Source organism: Mus musculus, chromosome 6, assembly GCF_000001635.26.
Source record: "Mus musculus strain C57BL/6J chromosome 6, GRCm38.p6 C57BL/6J".
Lineage (NCBI taxonomy): Eukaryota > Metazoa > Chordata > Mammalia > Rodentia > Muridae > Mus > Mus musculus.
This window is the reverse complement of record NC_000072.6, coordinates 130,062,040-130,081,166: the sequence shown is the minus strand read 5'-3', so window position 1 is coordinate 130,081,166 and position 19,127 is coordinate 130,062,040. Positions and strand designations below refer to the sequence as shown.

Here is a 19,127-nt window from a genome sequence, read left to right as displayed (position 1 = left end):
TTCATGAAAAGCACAGACAAATAGATGGAAGTAAAAAAATACCATCCTGAATGAGGTAACCCATGCAAAAGAGAACACATATGGTCCCTACTCACTGGTAATTGTATATTAGCCCTAAGTCTCAGAATACCCATAATACAACCCACAAACTATATGGGTGAAGAAGATGGAAAACCAAAGTATGCATACTTCAATTCTACATAGATAGGGGAACAAAAAAATCACAGAAGATATAGGGAGGGAGGGAGAAAAGGAGTAAGGGAAGGAGGGAGGGAGGGAGGGAGGGAAGGAGGGAGGGAGGTAGGGAGGGAGAGAGGGAGGGAGAGATGGGCAACCTGGGAGGGAGATAGGAGGTGGTGGGAAAAAAGGGGGGCAGGATCAGGTAATGAATGAGATAGGAAAGAAGTATATACGGTCAGAAAATCAAATAAAAATACATAGTATTTACTAAAATATGCTCCAATACATCACAAGGCTTCCCAAATATTTTTATGGAGACTTTACTTTTACTAGCAAAACATGTGAAACAAGTTAGATGTCCCTCACCTAAAGAATGGATAAAGAAAATGTCCTGAATCTAAACAATAGAAAACAATATAGCCATTCAAAACAATAACATCAGGAAATTTGCAGGAAAATGAATGGAACTATAAAATATAAACTCACGTGAGGTAATCCTGACCAATAATGACACAAACTTATTACTCATTTGTAAGTGGACATTAGCCATAAAGTATAGGATAACCATGCTATAGTCCACAGATTCAAAGAATCTAAGTCACAAGGACGACTCAAGTCAAGAAGCTTATATCTCACTCAGATGGAGAAAGAAAATATGCATGATAGATGGATAAATGGAGTTAACTAGGTAAGAGATTGGGTGAAGATAGGAATGGGGATGGGGATCCAGTGTGGTGGGTGTGAGGGTGTAGGAAAAGGCTGAGACAGAGAAAGGAATCCAATGGGAGGGCATCTCTTGGAATAGCCTGAGACCTGGGGTCAGGGAAGCTCCTAGTGTTTATGTGGTTCATCCTTGTTGAACCTCCTGGCATCTGGAGATATGGAAACTGAAGTGGAGACCTCCTGTAGCGAAGTGGGAATTCCATTGGAGGGAAATGGACACAATAGCTTGAGTCAAATTTTGTCCAGCCTACAAGATTCACTCGAATTAAGATGGAGTAGAAATGGAAGGAATGGACAACAAATGACTGCTCCAACTTGATACCCATTTCTTGGGAAAGACTCAAACTATAACAAGATTAATGATACTCTCCTGTGCTAACAGACTGAGACCTAGCACAGCTGTCTCCTGAATGAACAGAAGAAGTCTTCAGCCATTCATTCATCTGATGGAAACATATGTAGAGTCCCCACTGTCAAATATTGGGCAAGGCTCAGGGGATCTTGTGGAGCAGTGGGGGATAGGGTTTAGAGAACCTGAGCGTTCAAGGGCACCACAGGAAGTCCTACAGAGGCAACTGACCTGAACATATGAGTAAACACAGAAACTGGACCACCAACCAAAGTGTATGCAAGGGCTGAATCTAGGATCCCTACACATTTTTAACAGATGTACAGCTTGGTTTTCATATGGGTACCCTAAGAATCAGAGAAGAGGCTTGTGGGACTATGTTAGGCAATCTATTTTTGTTGAATGGTGCTTGCTCGAGTGAACCAATAGAGGAATCTACAAGTGACTGAAAGGTGATCCATGTTCCCAGAATCAAGTGCCTGTCCATGATTCTATGACTATCAGTCATGCAATGTCCCAAGCTTCTATCATTCTGGCTAGACTCCACCCCCATAATTACCTGAATATAGCCAGATATACTTCTCCCCACAGTTAGCTGGCAACAGTAAGATAGCGCAACCCACTCTAAGAGGGGCTGCTTGGCAACTCCTCGCTCTCTTTAGCTCTCTCCTTTGTTACACTCTAGCCCTTCTTCTCTCTTTCCCTTCCCTCTTCTCTCCACATGGCCATGGCCATGGCCATGGCTAGTCTCTCTCTTTCCACTTTCTCTCCTTTCTCCCTGCCTTTCTACAATAAATCTCTAAAACCATAGACAGTCTCTGCTCATCAAGGCCAGCCAACCTTGAAGGATGGGATAGGCTTTCCCCTAATGAGCAGCATCTAACCTCCTGCTAGGAAGCCACCCTGTGATCCAGCCACATAAACTCTCACCTGTGTGGAAACTATCCAGTGCCCCCTCTCCCCCTGTCCTCCCCTCCCTTCATCCTTGGGGCCGATAGCCACTCAAAGCCACTATCCTGTTCTCAGTTCCTCTGCTGTATCTAGGGGTGGGATGTCAGAGCCTGAGAACCTGGTACCTAGGGCTGCCCCTTTTCCACCACCCACCTAGATGGGATCAGTGACTTAACACATCCAGACACCCACACAGGGCTATGTGTATAGTGTGCAGTTCTCAGCCCACCCAAGCACCTGAACTCTGGCAGGACACAGGTTCTCTCCCACTCCCCTCTTTCCCCCATAACCACGGCCCTGCAAGGCTATTGTTGCTCTTTTGCAATCCTTCCTCAATCTGGACTGCCTTGTCTGGCTTTAGTGGTAGAGGATATGTGTGCTGTAATTAGAGGTGCCAGGTTCAGTTTCTTTTATGAATTAATATGTTTTTATATTAATTGTTATTTTTATTTTATTCTCTATTTTCTTTTCAAACTTTATTCTCTTTCCAGTTTCCCTTTAGCAAAGCCCTTATCCTATCCCCCATTTCCCCTGCTTGTACACCCTATGAGGGTGCTCCCCCACCCATATGCCCACTTCTGCCTCACCACCGGAGCATTCTCCTATGCTAGGGCACCACAGGATACAGGGTTTCTCCACCCATAGATGCCAGATAAGGCCATCCTCTGCTACGTATGTAGGTGGAGCCAACGGTCCCTGCATGTGTACTTTTTGGTTTGAGAACTCTGGGGGTTATGGTTGGTGATATTGTTGTTCTTCCTATGGGGATGTAAATCCCTTCAGTTCCTTCAGTCCTGCCCCTAACTACTCCTTTTACCTCCCCATGATGAGTAGTCTGTGGGTTTGCTGCAAGCATCAGCATCTGTATTGTTCAGGCCCAGGCAGAATTTCTCAGGAAACAGCTATAGCAGGACGCTGTCAGCAAGCTGTTCTTGGCATCAGCAACAGTATCTGGGTTTGATGACTGCATATGGTATGGATCCACATCTAGAAGGAGCAGTTTCTGAATGGAATTTCCTTCAGTCTCTGATCCATTCTTTGTCCCTGTATTTTCATTAGACAGAACCAATTCTGGGTTAAAATTTTATTGATGAATGGCTGGCCTTATCCCTCAACTAGGAGCCACATCTAACCACTGGATATGTTCTCTAAAGTTTCTCTCTCCCCTTTGTTGGGTATTTCAGCTAATATTCTTTTTCAGTCCTGGGAGCCTCTTGCTTTTCTGGGATCTGGGACTTTCTGGTGGCTCCCCCCCTCAGGTGCCAATCTCCCACTGCTACACACCTCTGTTCAATTTCCTGATCTGTTGTACATCTCCTCAGTCTCATCCCTCACCTGATCCTGTCACCCTTTTTCCCTCCTCCCTCATTCCCAAGACCCTCCTTCCTATGAGTATATTGTTCTTACCCACGGAAGGTTTCCCCTTCTCTGAGGAAATGGCAAAGGGTTAATGGGGTAGGGACATGTGAGACTGGGAATTGTAGGAGAAGAGAGAGTGGTGAATATATTAATAAATGATTTTAAAAAGAAGGAAATGAAAAATAGCTAAACCTTCACCAACATTCTGATTCCTTATTTCTTTAACATTCAGTAGTAACATGTGAAATGAAATAATACATTTCTTCCTAAGTTTGTTTGGTTTAGTGTCCAGACTGTGACAGAGACCTGGGATAAGGGAGACACCCAAGTCTCAATGAGGTCATCTGTAAATATGACTAACTATATTGGGTTATAGACCTTGAAGAGGTGTATGAATACTATTTGTTTTCAAACTAGTAACTCTAAGACAACATATATAAAGATTTATTAGTTCTGCACGTGCTACTCAGTTAACAATTGTATATTGTGCTTCTTAACAATTTACAGTGCTATTTTTATCCCTTTAATCTCCTTTTTTTGTCTAATTGCTCTGGATAGGAATTCAAGTACTACATTAAATAGGTATGGAAAGAGTGAGGAGCCTTGTCTAGATCCTGATTTTAGTGGGATTGCTTCATGTTTCATTCCATTTAGTTTGATGTTGGCAACTGGTTTGGTGTATATTGTTTTTACTAAGTTTAGGTATGGGCCTTGAAATCCTAATCTTTTAATAACTTTTGTCATGAAGTGGTGTTGAAAATACTAGAAGAGATTTTGAGTAAAAGCCTCCAATACAGGTTCATAGGGGGAAATTTCCTGAACAGGACACCAATGGTGTATGCTCTAAGAATTGTCAAATAGGATCTCATCAAATTGCAAAGCTTCTGTAAGGCAAAGGACACTGTCAGTAAGACAAAAGGCAATCAACCTATTGGGAAAACATCTTTACCAATCCTAAATCCTATAGAGGGTTAATATCCAATATATACAAAGAACTCAAGAAGTTAGATTCAGAAAACTGAATAACCCTATTAAAATTGGGGTGCAGAGCTAAACAAAGAATTCTCACTGAGGAATACCAAATGGCTGAGAAGCACCTTTAAAAAAAGGTTAAACATCCTTAATCATCAGGGAACTGCAAATCAAAACAACACTGAGATTCCACCTAACAACTGTAAAAATGGCTAAAATCAAAACCTCAGGTAACAGCAGAGACTGTCAAGGATGTGGAGAAAGAGGACCACACTTCCATTACTGGTGGGATTGCAAGCTGGTACAACCACTCTGGAAATCAGTTTCGCAGTCCTCAGAAAATTGAATAGAGTACTACCCATTCCACAAATACCATGGCTGAGCATATACACAGAAGATGCTCCAACTTGTAATAAGGACACAGGCCCCCTATATTCATAGAAGCTTCCTTTATAATAGTCAGAAACTTGAAAGGACCCAGATGACCCTAAACAGAGAAATGGATACTGAAAATGTGGTACACTTATACAATGAAATACTACTCAACTATTAAAAGCAATGATTTCATGATATTCTTGGACATTTGGATGGATCTGAAGTATATCATCCTGAGCGAGGTAACACAATCACAAAAGAGCCTACATGATATGCTCACACTAATAAGTGCATATTAGCCCAATAGCTAGGAATACCCAAAATAAAGTTCCCAAAACACATGAAATTGGAAGATGAAGGAACACAAAAGTTAGCACACAATCAAAAGTAAAAGAATGATATGATAGCTCCATATGGCAGATCACCCTGAAATTTTGGAACTCAAAAGTTAGAATGAATAAGATCGAGTGTTTAGGGCAGTTTCAGTTAAACATTAATTCTGGGCCGTCCTGAAATATATGAAACCACATATTATAAAAAAGAAGAAATAAAAAAGAAAAAGAAATAAACTTAAAAGAGGGCTAAAGAAGGATGAGACAAGCCCACTCACTCCACAAAGAATTCAGTGGAGCTGGATTAGAGTCTGCTCTGAAGAGGCAAAAGTCTTACAGATTGTTACCTATCTTACTTCTCCAAGAGTAATTTGTATCCCTAGGTATTCAGGAGCCCAGGTATCCACAGGAAACCATATATGATCCCCTTTTATCATTCTTACTACGTTCCTGAATCATCTTTCTCATTTTCTTGTTCTCAGTGCTTGATTCTATCAAGGACTATGTATGTAGGCAGATTAGGCAAAGTGTTAAAACAGCTATGAGTACAAATGCCCAGGGTGAATACCAACAGAGGAAATCTCAAATTAGAACTGTTTTATGTTTTCTTAAGACCTGTGAATTTATGATATTCTATGGTAGCAAAAGTTCTACCAGAAAAGACATCATCAAGAGGTGAGATGCTGGGCAGTATAAACCAGTCCTCCCCTTGAAGCAAGATATCAGGCCATCCTTTGCTGTGGTCTGGTTACTACTCCAGGTATCCCTCACATCAGCCTGGGACAGGAAGAGCAGCTTGCAGCTGTGCAATGATAGCACTGAGGTCTGAGGGTCTGATTGGAAGGTTTGAATGTGGAATTGTGATTGTGTCTATCTCAACATATAGGAATGGGCAATTGTGTTTTCACAAATAAAGGCCTTTACAGAAAAGGAACATGTGTGTGTGTGTGCGCGTGCTTATGAATGTTTTTATTTTTGTGTGTTTTTTGTTAGTTTTTTTACAATAAATTTAAAGATAAATCTCCAGAAAACAAATATTTCTTCTAGTTTTTCACTTCAAAGATTTATTACCTGGTCATGTGAGATGTGAGTTTATTACATCATGGTTTATGCTGCACATTGGTTCAAGAAACAAAACTGGACTGTCAATCCAGTCCATTCCATTGGTAGTCACTATACAATGCTAACTGTGCTTCCTAACAGTTTACATTCTTCTGTACATTTAGAGCTCAAGTGTACAAAGCTTAGAGAAAGCTGCGGCTCTTTGGCTTTCCAGTTATAGGCATGATCCTATCTGTCCAAACAACCAAAAAAAAAAAAAAAAAAAAAAAAAAAAAGGAAACACCCACTTTGTGTTCAGTCTCTCTCTTTTTTTTTCCATTTTTTATTAGGTATTTAGCTCATTTACATTTCCAATGCTATACCAAAAGTCCCCCATACCCACCCACCCCCACTCCCCTACCCACCCACTCCCCCTTTTTGGCCCTGGCGTTCCCCTGTACTGGGGCATATAAAGTTTGCGTGTTCAATGGGCCTCTCTTTCCATTGATGGCCGACTAGGCCATCTTTTGATACATATGCAGCTAGAGTCAAGAGCTCCGGGGTACTGGTTAGTTCATAATGTTGATCCACCTATAGGGTTGCAGATCCCTTTAGCTCCTTGGGTACTTTCTCTAGCTCCTCCATTGGGAGCTCTGTGATCCATCCATTAGCTGACTGTGAGCATCCACTTCTGTGTTTGCTAGGCCCCGGCATAGTCTCACAAGAGACAGCTACATCTGGGTCCTTTCGATAAAATCTTGCTAGTGTATGCAATGGTGTCAGGGTTTGGATGCTGATTATGGGGTGGATCCCTGGATATGGCAGTCTCTACATGGTCCATCCTTTCATCTCAGCTCCAAACTTTGTCTCTGTAACTCTTTCCAAGGGTGTTTTGTTCCCACTTCTAAGGAGGGGCATAGTGTCCACACTTCAGTCTTCATTTTTCTTGAGTTTCATGTGTTTAGGAAATTGTATCTTATATCATGGGTATCCTAGGTTTTGGGCTAATATCCACTTATCAGTGAGTACATATTGTGTGAGTTCCTTTGTGAATGTATTACCTCACTCAGGATGATGCCCTCCAGGTCCATCCATTTAGCTAGGAATTTCATAAATTCATTCTTTTTAATAGCTGAATAATACTCCATTGTGTAGATGTACCACATTTTCTGTATCCATTCCTCTGTTGAGGGGCATCTGGGTTCTTTCCAGCTTCTGGCTATTATAAATGAGGCTGCTATGATCTTAGTGGAGCATTGTCCTTCTTACCAGTTGGGGCATCTTCTGGATATATTCCCAGGAGAGGTATTGCTGGATCCTCCGGTAGTACTATGTCCAATTTTTTGAGGAACCGCCAGACTGATTTCCAGAGTGGTTGCACAAGCCTGCAATCCCACCAACAATAGAGGAGTGTTCCTCTTTCTCCACATCCTCGCCAGCATCTGCTGTCACCTGAATTTTTGATCTTAGCCATTCTGACTGGTGTAAGGTGGAATTTCAGGGTTGTTTTGATTTGCATTTCCCTGATGATTAAGGATGTTGAACATTTTTTCAGGTGCTTCTCTGCCATTCGGTATTCCTCATTGAGAAGTTTTTTAAAGATATTTTCTTTATTTACATTTGAAATGCTAACATGACCTCCCCCCGCCCTGCTCCTCTATCAACCCACTTAAACTTCTTGGGCCTTTATATATGGCAAATAAAGTTTGCAAGACCAAGGGGTCTCTCTTCCCAATGATGGCCGACTAGGCCATCTTCTCCTACATACACAGCTAGAGACATGAGCTCTAGGGTTACTGGTTAGTTCATATTTTTGTTCCACCTATAGGGTTGCAGACCCGTTCAAGTCCTTATGTACTTTCTCTAGCTCCTCCATTGGGTGCCCTGTGTTCCATCCTATAGATGACTATGAATATCCACGTCTGTATTTGCCAGGCACTGGCATAGCCTCACGTGAGACAGCTATATCAGAGTACTGTCAGCAAAATCTTCCTGGCATATGCAATAGTGTCTGGGTTTGGTGGCTGATTATGGGATTGATCCCTGGGTAGGGTAGTCTCTGAATAGTCCATCCTTTCACCTTAGCTCCAAACTTTGTCTCTATAACTCCTTCCATGAGTATTCTGTTCCCTATTCTAAGGAGGAATGAAGTATCCACACGTTGGTCTTCCTGCTTCTTGATTTTCTTGTGTTTGGCAAATTGTATCTTGGGTTTTCTAAGTTTCTGGGCTAATATCCACAAATCAGTGTTTGCATGTCTAATGACTTCTTTTGTGATTGGGTTACCTCACTAAGGGTGATATCCTACAGATACCTTCATTTCCTAAGAATTTCATAAATCATTGTTTTAATAGCTGAGTAGTACTCCATTGTGTAAATGTACCACATTTGTAGATCAATGGAATAGAATTGAAGACCCAGAAATGAATCCACACACCTATGGTCACTTGATCTTTTACAAGGGAGCTAAAACCATCCAGTGGAAAAACGACAGCATTTTCAAAAAATGGTGCTGGCACAACTGGCTGTTATCATAAAGAAGATCCATTTTTATCTCCTTTTGCAAAGCTCATGTCTAAGTGGATCAATATCCCGAGCTTTTGTCCCCACCAGCAAGAACACACTCAGGACAACCGGAATCTTCTGCAGCAAAGCTTTTATTGCTTACTTATTAGGAGAGGAGACACCGAACTGGGAAAATGGCACTGCTTATATAGCCCGCAGCATGACGTTTCAGCACCTGGTGTGTTGTGACAGCTCCTGATTCGTTGCTCGCCCATCACCCCATTACTATGCTGCGAGAAGGGCAGTGACTAGTTGTGAGTTCACTCTTGCACTTGCGCATAAGGCTTGTTTACTAGTTAGGCGCAGTGGAAGCCTGCGCCATCTTATAATGGTGATTGCTCACTGCACGGCTCTCAACAGATCAAAGAGCCCCTCATGAAACCAGAGACACTGAAATTTATAGAGAAAAAAGTGGGGAAAAGCCTCCAAGATATGGGAACTGGGGAAAATTTCCTAAACACAATAGAAATGGATTGTGCTGTAAGATCAAGAATAAACAAATGGGAACTTATGAAATTGCAAAGCTTCTATAAGGCAAAAGACACTGTCAAAAAGACAAAAAGTCCACCAACAGATGGGGGAAGGATTTTAACCAATCCTAAATCTGGTAGGGGACTAATATCCAATATATATAAAGAGCTCAAGAAGCTGGACTACAGAAATTCAAATAACCACATTAATAAATGGGGTACATAGCTAAACAAATAATTCTCAAGTGAGGAATATCAAAGGGATGAGAAGCACCTGAAAATTTTTTCTACATCGTTAATCATCAGGGAAATGCAAATCAAAACAACCCTGAGATTCTACCTCACACCAGTCAGAATGGCTAAGATAAAAAATTCAGGTGACAGCAGATGCTAGTCAGCATGTGGAGAAAGAAGAACACTCCTCCATTGCTGGTGGGATTGCAAGCTTGTACAACCACTCTGGAAATCAATATGGCAGTTCCTGAGAAAATTGGACATAGTACTACCAGAGGATCCAGCAATACCTATCCTGGGCATATACCCAGAAAATGTTCCAACTGGTAATAAGGACACATGCTCCACTATTTTCATAGCAGCCTGATGTATAATAGCCAGAAGCTGGAAAGATCCCTGATGTCCTTCATCTACATTTAAAATGCTATCCCCAAAGCCCCCTATGCCCTCCCCCCACCCTGCTACCCATCCACCCACTCCTGCTCCCTTCCTGGCCCTGGCATATTCGTACAGGGGCATATGATCTTCGCAATACCAAAGGCCTCTCCTCCCGTTGATGGCCGACTAGGCCATCCACTGCTACATATGCAACTAGAGACATACTTGCTCACAGACTTTCATGGTGTTAGAGAAGGCAAACAATATGCAGAAATCACAAAGAAGTGTTCCCTGAGTATGAGGTTAGCCTCTGTGGTAAAGATGACACCCTCCTAGCAGAGATATGGATGCAAGAATATCTCAGTACCATTAATATTTCCATGTGCAAGGTGACATGAACCTCTCAGAGGAGGGAGGAATGTGGGTTTTCTAGAGCAGCAATAGCTCAAGGCTGTAGATGTGTCAGTTTCTCACTTTTGCTCATGTGCCCTCCCTATTCTATCCTTCCAAACACCTGCAATCTTAGAAAATCTAGCCTGTGTCTTAGAGAAGCTTCTGGAAGCTAAAATGCTCAAAAAAAGTCAACATAAAAAACAACCTTCTCTTGAAATCTACCCGGTTCTTCCAGTATTCTAGATTACAGTTACTCTAAACCTAAGAAGGAGGTGAACCAATCTTTATGACCACATGAAAACATAAGCTTAAAGTATCAGTCTTTTGATCATATCAATATGATAGGCAAAGACTGGAGTGCCCCCCCCAGTAATGTTTGATATTGAATGCAACTTACTATTCATTTGCCAGGTTATGATTAAAAACATTATTTGAAGCTTCAAATGGTGATTCATACATTTAATCCCAGAAACTGGGAGAAAGAATCATTCAATCTCTGTGATTTTTGAGGCCAACCTGTTTTATGTGGTAAACTCCAACCCAGATAGGGCTAAATAGTGAGGCCCTGTCTTGCACACAAGAAAACAAAATGCTATTTGTGTATCTTATTAAACCTTCACAGCAACCCTATAAAGAAACAGCACTTCTGATGTACTGTGGTGGAAGAATCTGTGAATGATGGGACTTACATGAAGTCACAAGTGCCTGGTTTGGTGTTTCCACTCATGATGCCCCAGCTGGCAGACTCATGCTTCATGGGAAACTAAAATCGATGCTCCTTTAAGTGTCAATTTTATCCATATTCCATGCATGAATTAATGATGTATTTGGAGTATAGGTTCATAGTGTCCTTAAGTCATTCAGCTGACTTCTTCAGAGTCTTTTCTGAGAAAAGCTGAGACAGCACAAGCATCTGCCTGCACAGGGACACTGTGACCACTTTGTTCAGCACTGCTGCTTCTCCACCCCCCTTCCCATATCCTCTGTGTGTATGTGTGTATATGTATGTGCGTGTGCGTGTGCATGTGTGTGTGTGTGTGTGTGTGTGTGTGTGTGTGTAGTTTATAAATGGAATGATTCCCCGAGAATTAAGGGTTACAGACAAAAGTGACTATCTGGAGGTGTTATGGAATCATTCACACTGCATCCACAGAACTTTTATTACACTGTTGAGATGATGTAAAGTCTGTCATCTGTTTCAATGAAGGTCAGGTACATGATAATGGCAGACTTAAGTGGTAACTCATACATATTTGTGTTAAAGTATCAAAAACTGGAATTTGAATTGTTTTAGTGGGTAAAAGCACTACAGCATAGCCTGATGACAGCCAAAAAAATTGTTTCATTGAATTCTCTGTAGAAGAAAAGAGCTAACCCCAAAGGTATTCCTCTGTATACCACATGGCTTGTATGCACTCAAGCATTTGTAAGCATACACACATGAAACAATAATGATCAATATAAAAGTTCTTTTCGTACATCTATAAAAATAAACAATTTAAGGAGACAGACCTTGGTCATATAAGAAACAGGCAACACTGTCTATTGATAAGCACATGAATAGTTTATGAACTGGGAGAAAAGAAAATGGAGGTGGAGTGAAAGAAAGACCTAAAGAAGCCACTGAGTAGGTATAATTCAAGGCTGGCTGAAATTTAGTTTAGTAATGGAAGAGAAAAGCAGGTGGTCCCCTCCTACCTATTCTATTAGGCATCAGGCTTGACAGTCTATCTTCAGTTCCTCTTCTAGTCTTGAGCCATCCACAATTTCCCAGTGCATGGTTAATCACTGTCTCTTGAGTTAAAAAACAATTTAAAATGTTCTCATGAAAAACAAGCCAGCCAGTTGGAAAACCTACAATCAAATGAAAATAAAGTTTTTTGAAAGTTGTGAACATATTTAAAATTGGTGTACTCATAGCAATAGACTATTGAAATCAAATAGTCTTTAACTTCCTCTATCTATTCTGTTATTATCATTGATTGTGTTACTATCATTGTCATTTTTACTATTATTGTTGTTATTATGATTACTCTGTTGTATGAGGTCAAGACTCTGTACATGCCCTACCCTGAACCATACCCTCAATCCCAGTGAAGTGTCTAATGTATCTAGCATGTGAATCATCACTAGAATGTGCAACCTCAGTAGAAATGTTTGCACAGCAAGGGCTTTCAAAGAAGGTCTACTGATGCAAAATCCAGCTTTCACCTTAAACGGAATAAATGATAGTGTGTTCTGGAAATATTTTAAGAGATCATGGTTCCATGTTCAAATGTAGAAGCAGTTTCATAAAGTTTTGAGGTTTTTAAGAATATAGAAAATCATAAATATATCATACAATTTTATTATGCATTTGTTCGTACATCAGAGAGGTAATAACAGAAAGATTAGAAAAGATTTTCCACAGGTCATCAGAAGACACTCTAAGCCTTCAGGTAAATGGATATTAATAGTCAGATGTGTTCATAGATTTCATGAAGTTTTTATTTACTAATCAAAGGATGTTAGTTCTGACACAGGTTACTTAAAGGGCTAGAGCTAGCCGCTGGTAAGATAAATAGTCCCTAGACCCATAGCATGACATCAAACTCGCCTTTATGTACTTTAAATCAGCTGATTGAAACACCTTCTTAGCAGGAATTCTCATCACAAACCCAATGACAAAATTCACAGAAGAAAAATCACCTCATCTCATCTCTAAAAATCAGTTGTGAATATTTTCATCCTAACTGATAGATTGTAAATGAAGTAGATATCATGTGATAATCTATATCACGGATCTTAAAATATGTATCTCTTTGAATCCCATGACTTCATGTATAAAATATCTTTCTTAGTATTTTCTAAAGACGGGAAAGAGTAAGGATAGAGGACTGTGAGTGTGAGAGCAGCTTGTGATACATAGGAAGGTACAACTATCTCAAAACAACCACTACCACCACCACCACCACCACCACAAAAACAAACCAAAAAACAAAACATCAGAAGAAAACCAAAATGAAGCATGAGTCTATAGCCCAGGGATAAAGTATTTGCTGAGCATGCTCATTGTCTTAGATTTGATACCCCAGTACCATGAAAATATCAGCAGTAAACCTCTTTATATGGAATGACATCACTGTTCACAGTCTATATTACCTATGATTAAAAATCTAGAAGCATGTACAGGCAGACTTTACCAGTGGAAATGTGCTTTAAAGGCATTTCTAATACACACTAAGATGCAATTAGCATGATTCAACATCAAAACATTAATATAAAAAATAGCAACATAATAGAAGATTTCCAAAAGTCGAATAAAAAATTGTGAGCAGACAAGTTTTAAGTCCATCTTTTTCCCAATGGTTTTGCTAAAGACACAGGTTTTGCTCTCTGTGCAGGAATGCTCATCTTTTCTGTCTTCAAATATCATATATAGTCATTTCTTTTGCAGCATCTGGCAAAATATTTTGCTTCTTTCCCTTGCCTTCAGACTCAGCTTTCAAAAGCAATTTCCTCTTTTTGATTTGGTCAAGAGGAGGGGCAGAAAACCATGAGATTGAGTGTTGCTCAGAGGAAATTTAGTTCTGCCTTTCTTCTTGGAGCCTCTAAGGGGATACACACCAGAAAAGGCCCACATTACCCCAACAGGGACATCCATTCCTTCTACCCACCTCACTTCAGGTAGAGTCACAGGTAACAATAGTTGCTTTTATTGTTTTTCTATCAAATGTTCAAATAAACTCTAGAGAATTTCATATGGTGTGACGTGAGAGGATGATTGATAGGAGCCCTTTTGGCTGTGTTATATCAGGTTAAATCTGGCAGCATGTGAAAACTGTTATTCTGCACTGGTTATTTTCTTTCAGAGTATGTGGGAACTTGTGCGCTAAGAAATCAAGGTAGAGGAATCTATGGAGTTCATGTCTCTTTAACTGGATTACATGTTTATATATTACCTTTTTGAAAGATGTGATAATAGTATCCAGGTGAAGTGTATAAATGTACTGCCTAACGAATACCTGAGTTTAATCCCTGTAAATAAAAGGAAAGTGGAGTAGGAGAACTCACTTTGAAAATGTGTCTTCTGGACACATGCACATTGACTTGTGCACACCCAACCTAAGAGCAATATTAATAAATAACTATTTGGAAAAGAACTCTGTAATTGAAGGATGTCTTTTGTCAAGAAATAAGACAAATAGTGAATCACTTCAGTAAACTTCATAAATTAAAAAAAAAAATAGAAAAAAAAGCTATCACACATGCAGCTTGTATTTACTATCTGCTGTCTCTTAGCTCAGTTATTAATGTAAGAGTAATGCCAGTTACAATTTTTTACTCTTTACTAATACATTGATACCTATTATCAGATTTTATCTTTTTGGGGCATTAGACCATGTATGCTGCATAGTGAAATTTTTTTTCATATAACTTCCTCTTGCAACATTGTGTATGAGTATGTTATATGTGACATGACTGTGTAGACTTAAGATTGAAACGTTGTATTGTATCCTCTATGCCTTTTTCTGTTGCTCATGGGACTCCATTGGCAAAGTCCCCTTTCTACTTTCCTGGTTGCTTCATTTACTAAAGATAACAAATCATTTCTGAGGACTTTGAACCAGAAGCCTCAAATGAGAGAGAATATACAGTATTGCCTTGTTTGGACTGAATTATCCCACTCAGTAGGATTTTTTTGAATCCACTTATGTAGTCCAAGCATGGAGATGAATGTGTAGACTGTGGCCTGGTGGAGACGTTGGACATCTCAGCTGGCTGGGGCTTCAAACCAAAGGATATTTATGTGTCTTGAGTTACCTGCAGTAATGTCTGGAAAACTATGAGAGTCGTATATTTAAAAAGGCTGAAATATCATTTATTATTCATTTGTTTATCAAATGTGTAAATAATTTTAAAGCAAAATTTTTATTTATTCCTAAATCATTGACTCTGTTATTTGAAGAGATTGTTTAATTTTTTTCAATGATTTTCAGTGGTAGCACTTTTACATAACATTTTTGTGTGCTGAATATTTTGAAAAAAAAAACAGCTGTGTCCATAATATATTGCCTTAGAAGTAAATTTTAATTCTTTCGTATTTCCTAGAAATTGCTGTTACCATTAGAAATATAATCGGTCATCAGTGGAAAGAGAGGCCCATTGGTCGTGCAAACTGTATATGCCTCAGTACAGGGGAACTCCAGGGCCAATAAGTAAAAGAGGGTGCATAGGGGAGTGGGGGGGGGGGAGTATGGGGGACTTTTGGGATAGCACTGGAAATGTAAATGAAGAAAATACCTAATAAAAAAGGGAAAAAAGAAAAGAAATATGAACAATTTTAACCCAAATCTGCAAATGTTTCTCACATGTAATGGAAAGCGAGGTCAGTCCATGCTGCAGTGTTTGGATGACTAAGGAGTTAGTCAAACCCCTCCCTTTCCCAAACTTCTGTATCATCAGATCCAGGAGCATTCCAATAGGTTGGCATTTTAACGTTTTCTTTAGAAATCACTCAAGGACATATTTTAAAAGAGAACATACTCTACATACTCCCAAGATGACTGAACAGGAAGACACTTTCTCAGCTGTGAGATTCCATAAGTCTTCAGGGTTGCAGAACGAGATGAGGCTCAAGGAGACACGGAAGCCTGAAAAAGCTCGCCTCAGAGGTAAGTGCCTTAAGTGTCTAAAATCACTTTTTAAAAAATTGTACTTTAAATTTTTAGTAATTTAAAAATATCCCAATACGTTTTTTTGAAATGTATAGTGTTCCATTTCATCTGGCCTTAGTTATGCATGAGGGTGAGAGAGAAGAAAAGAGTATTAGTTGGAGGGTAATTAGGTACAAAATTGGTCAAAATTAAGTTTAAAAAATAAAGCAATCAATTTTAAAATTAAAAAAAAACAGAAAGAAAAAATACAACCTTTCTGCTTTTTAGATGCTTGTTGGTAAGGGAATAACTCAGATATACTGAGTAGAATAGTGGGAATATGCAAAATAATAATAATAATAATAATAATAATAAAATTACTTGAGAATCAAGGATAGATTATACCATTAGGACATTAGTAGTAGTAGTAGTAGTAGTAGTAGTAGTAGTAGTAGTAGTAGTAGTAGTAGTAGTATTTAGTCTAGTCAAGAAGAATTCTGAAATCTTTAAAACTAATATTAAAACTAGTGTTTAAAAAACTGTGAAATGTTCTAGAGAAATGAACTCCTAAGGACATGAAGCTTATGCATTAGAAACAACATTTTAATCTGGCAATGGTGGTGCATGCCTTTAATCCTAACAATTGGGAGACAGAAGGAAGTGGATTTCTGAGTTTGACTCCAGCCTGGTCTACAGAGTGAGATCCTGGAGAGCCAGGGCTACACAGAGAAATTATATCTTGAAACTTTCCCCCACCCCCACCAAAAAAAGAAAAAAGAAAATAAAAGATAAAAAGAAAAGAAAAGAAACAATACTTTCATGCAAGAAGAAAGTGGGGCTTTTTGTTTTGTTTGTTTGTTTCGAGACAGGGTTTCTCTGTGTAGCCCTGGCTGTCCTGGAACTCACTCTGTAGAGCAGGCTGGTATCAAACTCAGAAATCTGCCAGCCTCTGTCCCCCAAGTGCTGGGATTAAAGGCATGAGCCACCATTCCCAGTAAGATGAAAGTGTTTTAATTGTCATAAACATCCAAACTTTCAACCTAACAGACAAACTGGGTTCTGAAAAAATACCAAATGTTCTAAAGAAACAAAATCCTAAGGAAATGAAGCGTATGCATTAGAAACAATGCTTTCACTCTTGAGGAAAGTGTTTTAATAATCATAAATATCCAAATATTTAATGTAACTAATCAAAAACTGTTGTCCATCAAAAGAGGAAGTTTCTTCCTGAGAATAAAGTTGCAGATTAAGGAAGAGGGGATAAGAGGATTAGTCTATGTGGGAATGAGCAAACCCCAGTTTGAGTTCCCAAAAATATCAAGAATAATTTTGTTTATTACTGAAACTGAGGTAATGTCAAATTTTATCCATTTTAGTTGCTCTATACACATTGCCACAGCTGTGCTCCAAGAAGAGATCTTTTTCTTTTTTGATATAATGGTGAATAAAGGCATGAGTTTCAGATTCCAAATGCCTTAGATACACCAAAATGTTGAGTATTATATAGAGCAATTTTGAACTTACAAGAAAAAAGTGATTCTTAACTTGTAGGCACTTTCAAAATGGGAATGTATATAGATAAGGTCCAGAACAACTGTGGTTCCCTAACATTTCTCAAAAACACCCATCCCACTATCTTTCCTCTCAATCCTCAGTTATTTTCCTTGTTGGACTTCAAGCCTTTGCTTGGTACTTTGTATTTGGATAGTATCCATATCTCAAGTGCCTTCTGTAGAATGCCCTTTTGTTCCTATAGAATTGGGTGAGGACACCTGCCTGTCATCTAGCTCCTTCTAAGCCAAGTTCAAAATTTTTTGAGACTTCATATTTGTAGGATTTCTAGAGTCTGTACAATTTAGGTCGAAATCTAAAATTTTGAGTGTATATTTTTAGTCAGTTCATATGCTAGACTTGTACAAAATTTTCCCTTGTTTCCATGCTACAAAAATTGTAATTAGTATTGAGAACTGGCCTATTAATAGAGATTTTCTTGCTTTGTTTTGCTGATTTAAGTGTGTTCAGTTCCCTGGCAGCTCATTGTGATAGCTCTCGGGATCCTCATTTCCCTTCGACTGGTAACTGTTGCAGTGCTTATGACAAACAGTGAGTAATTGAGATACACCTTCTTTGACCTTCTGTCTAAACAATAGCTTTACACATGAACTACACAGTTATACATGCTGTACTTTCGTCTGCCTATAATCAGGGGATGAGTCAGAATCTCTGGGGTTACAATATTTTTCCCTGACAAAATGCAGTGTTCTGTTCTCTATTTTACTTAATATGTTAGCTCTGGGGATGCTGAGAGTTCCCCTGTTTGGTCTCATTTTTGGTCATGTTCCTTCTGAGGACTTGGTGATAGTCTACTTTGTGATCTCAGGTGATTGTGAATCTAACGTAAAAATTTTTTTGAGAAAGAGCTGTGCAAAGAATTGATGGCCTTCTTTTTATATTTCTTCAATGTATACTGAGGTCATGCTCAAGTAAGAAAACTTCATCTGTACAGAGAAATTAAAGGTTAAACTTAATTGTTTTCTCTACATTAGCAGAGGAAATCACTTTTAGGTTCTGCTAGAACATAACTATGTATGTGGATATATTGCATTACATATGCTTCAATAAGAATTGTGCCATTTCTTAATGTGTTTTATTAGTTCACATTTTCATAGTGTGTTAAGTATTCACTGAATATTTTACTTAGGTAATTAAATGCAAATTTGTGCTGCAAATATGAAGTGAGGTTACTTCCACCGTAATTTTCTTCAGCTTGTGATTTGTTTAGAAGTTAATAAACCTAACATATTGAAATGTTGAAGTATCTGTTTCTATAGTAAGTTAATTGAAGTTCTAGTTTATAAATGTTAAAGTACCTATGAAAGTAATGATATGTGTTGGGTGTCAACATGAAGCTTTTTCTCTAACCTTAAATGTCAATATATACTTCTTATAAGCATTTTTGATATTATAACTGTGACTAACTTAGTTTTTCAGTATGGTCAACAAAAACATGAACTGAAGGAATTTCTAAAACACCACAATAACTGCAGCATCATGCAAAGTGACATCAACTTGAAGGATGAACTGCTGAAAAATAAGTCTATAGAGTGTAATCTTCTGGAATCCCTCAACAGGGATCAAAACATACTGTGTGATAAAACCAGGACTGTTT

General features: G+C 39.0%; 1 protein-coding gene across 3 annotated transcripts in view; it reads left to right on the top strand.

Annotated features, from left to right (window-relative positions):
- The first annotated feature begins 13,865 nt into the window (after positions 1-13,865).
- Positions 13,866-19,127, top strand: part of Klra4 (killer cell lectin-like receptor, subfamily A, member 4) — a 23,572-nt gene continuing 18,310 nt past the window's right edge. The window contains exons 1-4 of one of the 3 annotated variants that reach the window (XM_006505646.2): positions 13,866-14,000; positions 15,813-15,976; positions 17,972-18,061; positions 18,942-19,127. The exon at positions 18,942-19,127 is cut by the window's right edge and continues 21 nt beyond it. In XM_006505646.2, the coding sequence (XP_006505709.1) occupies positions 15,865-15,976; positions 17,972-18,061; positions 18,942-19,127 (388 nt within the window). In that variant the 5' untranslated portion in view covers positions 13,866-14,000; positions 15,813-15,864. The remainder of the gene's footprint in view (positions 14,001-15,812; positions 15,977-17,971; positions 18,062-18,941) is intronic. The other 2 variants (NM_001252577.1, NM_010649.3) reach the window with 2 other exon arrangements.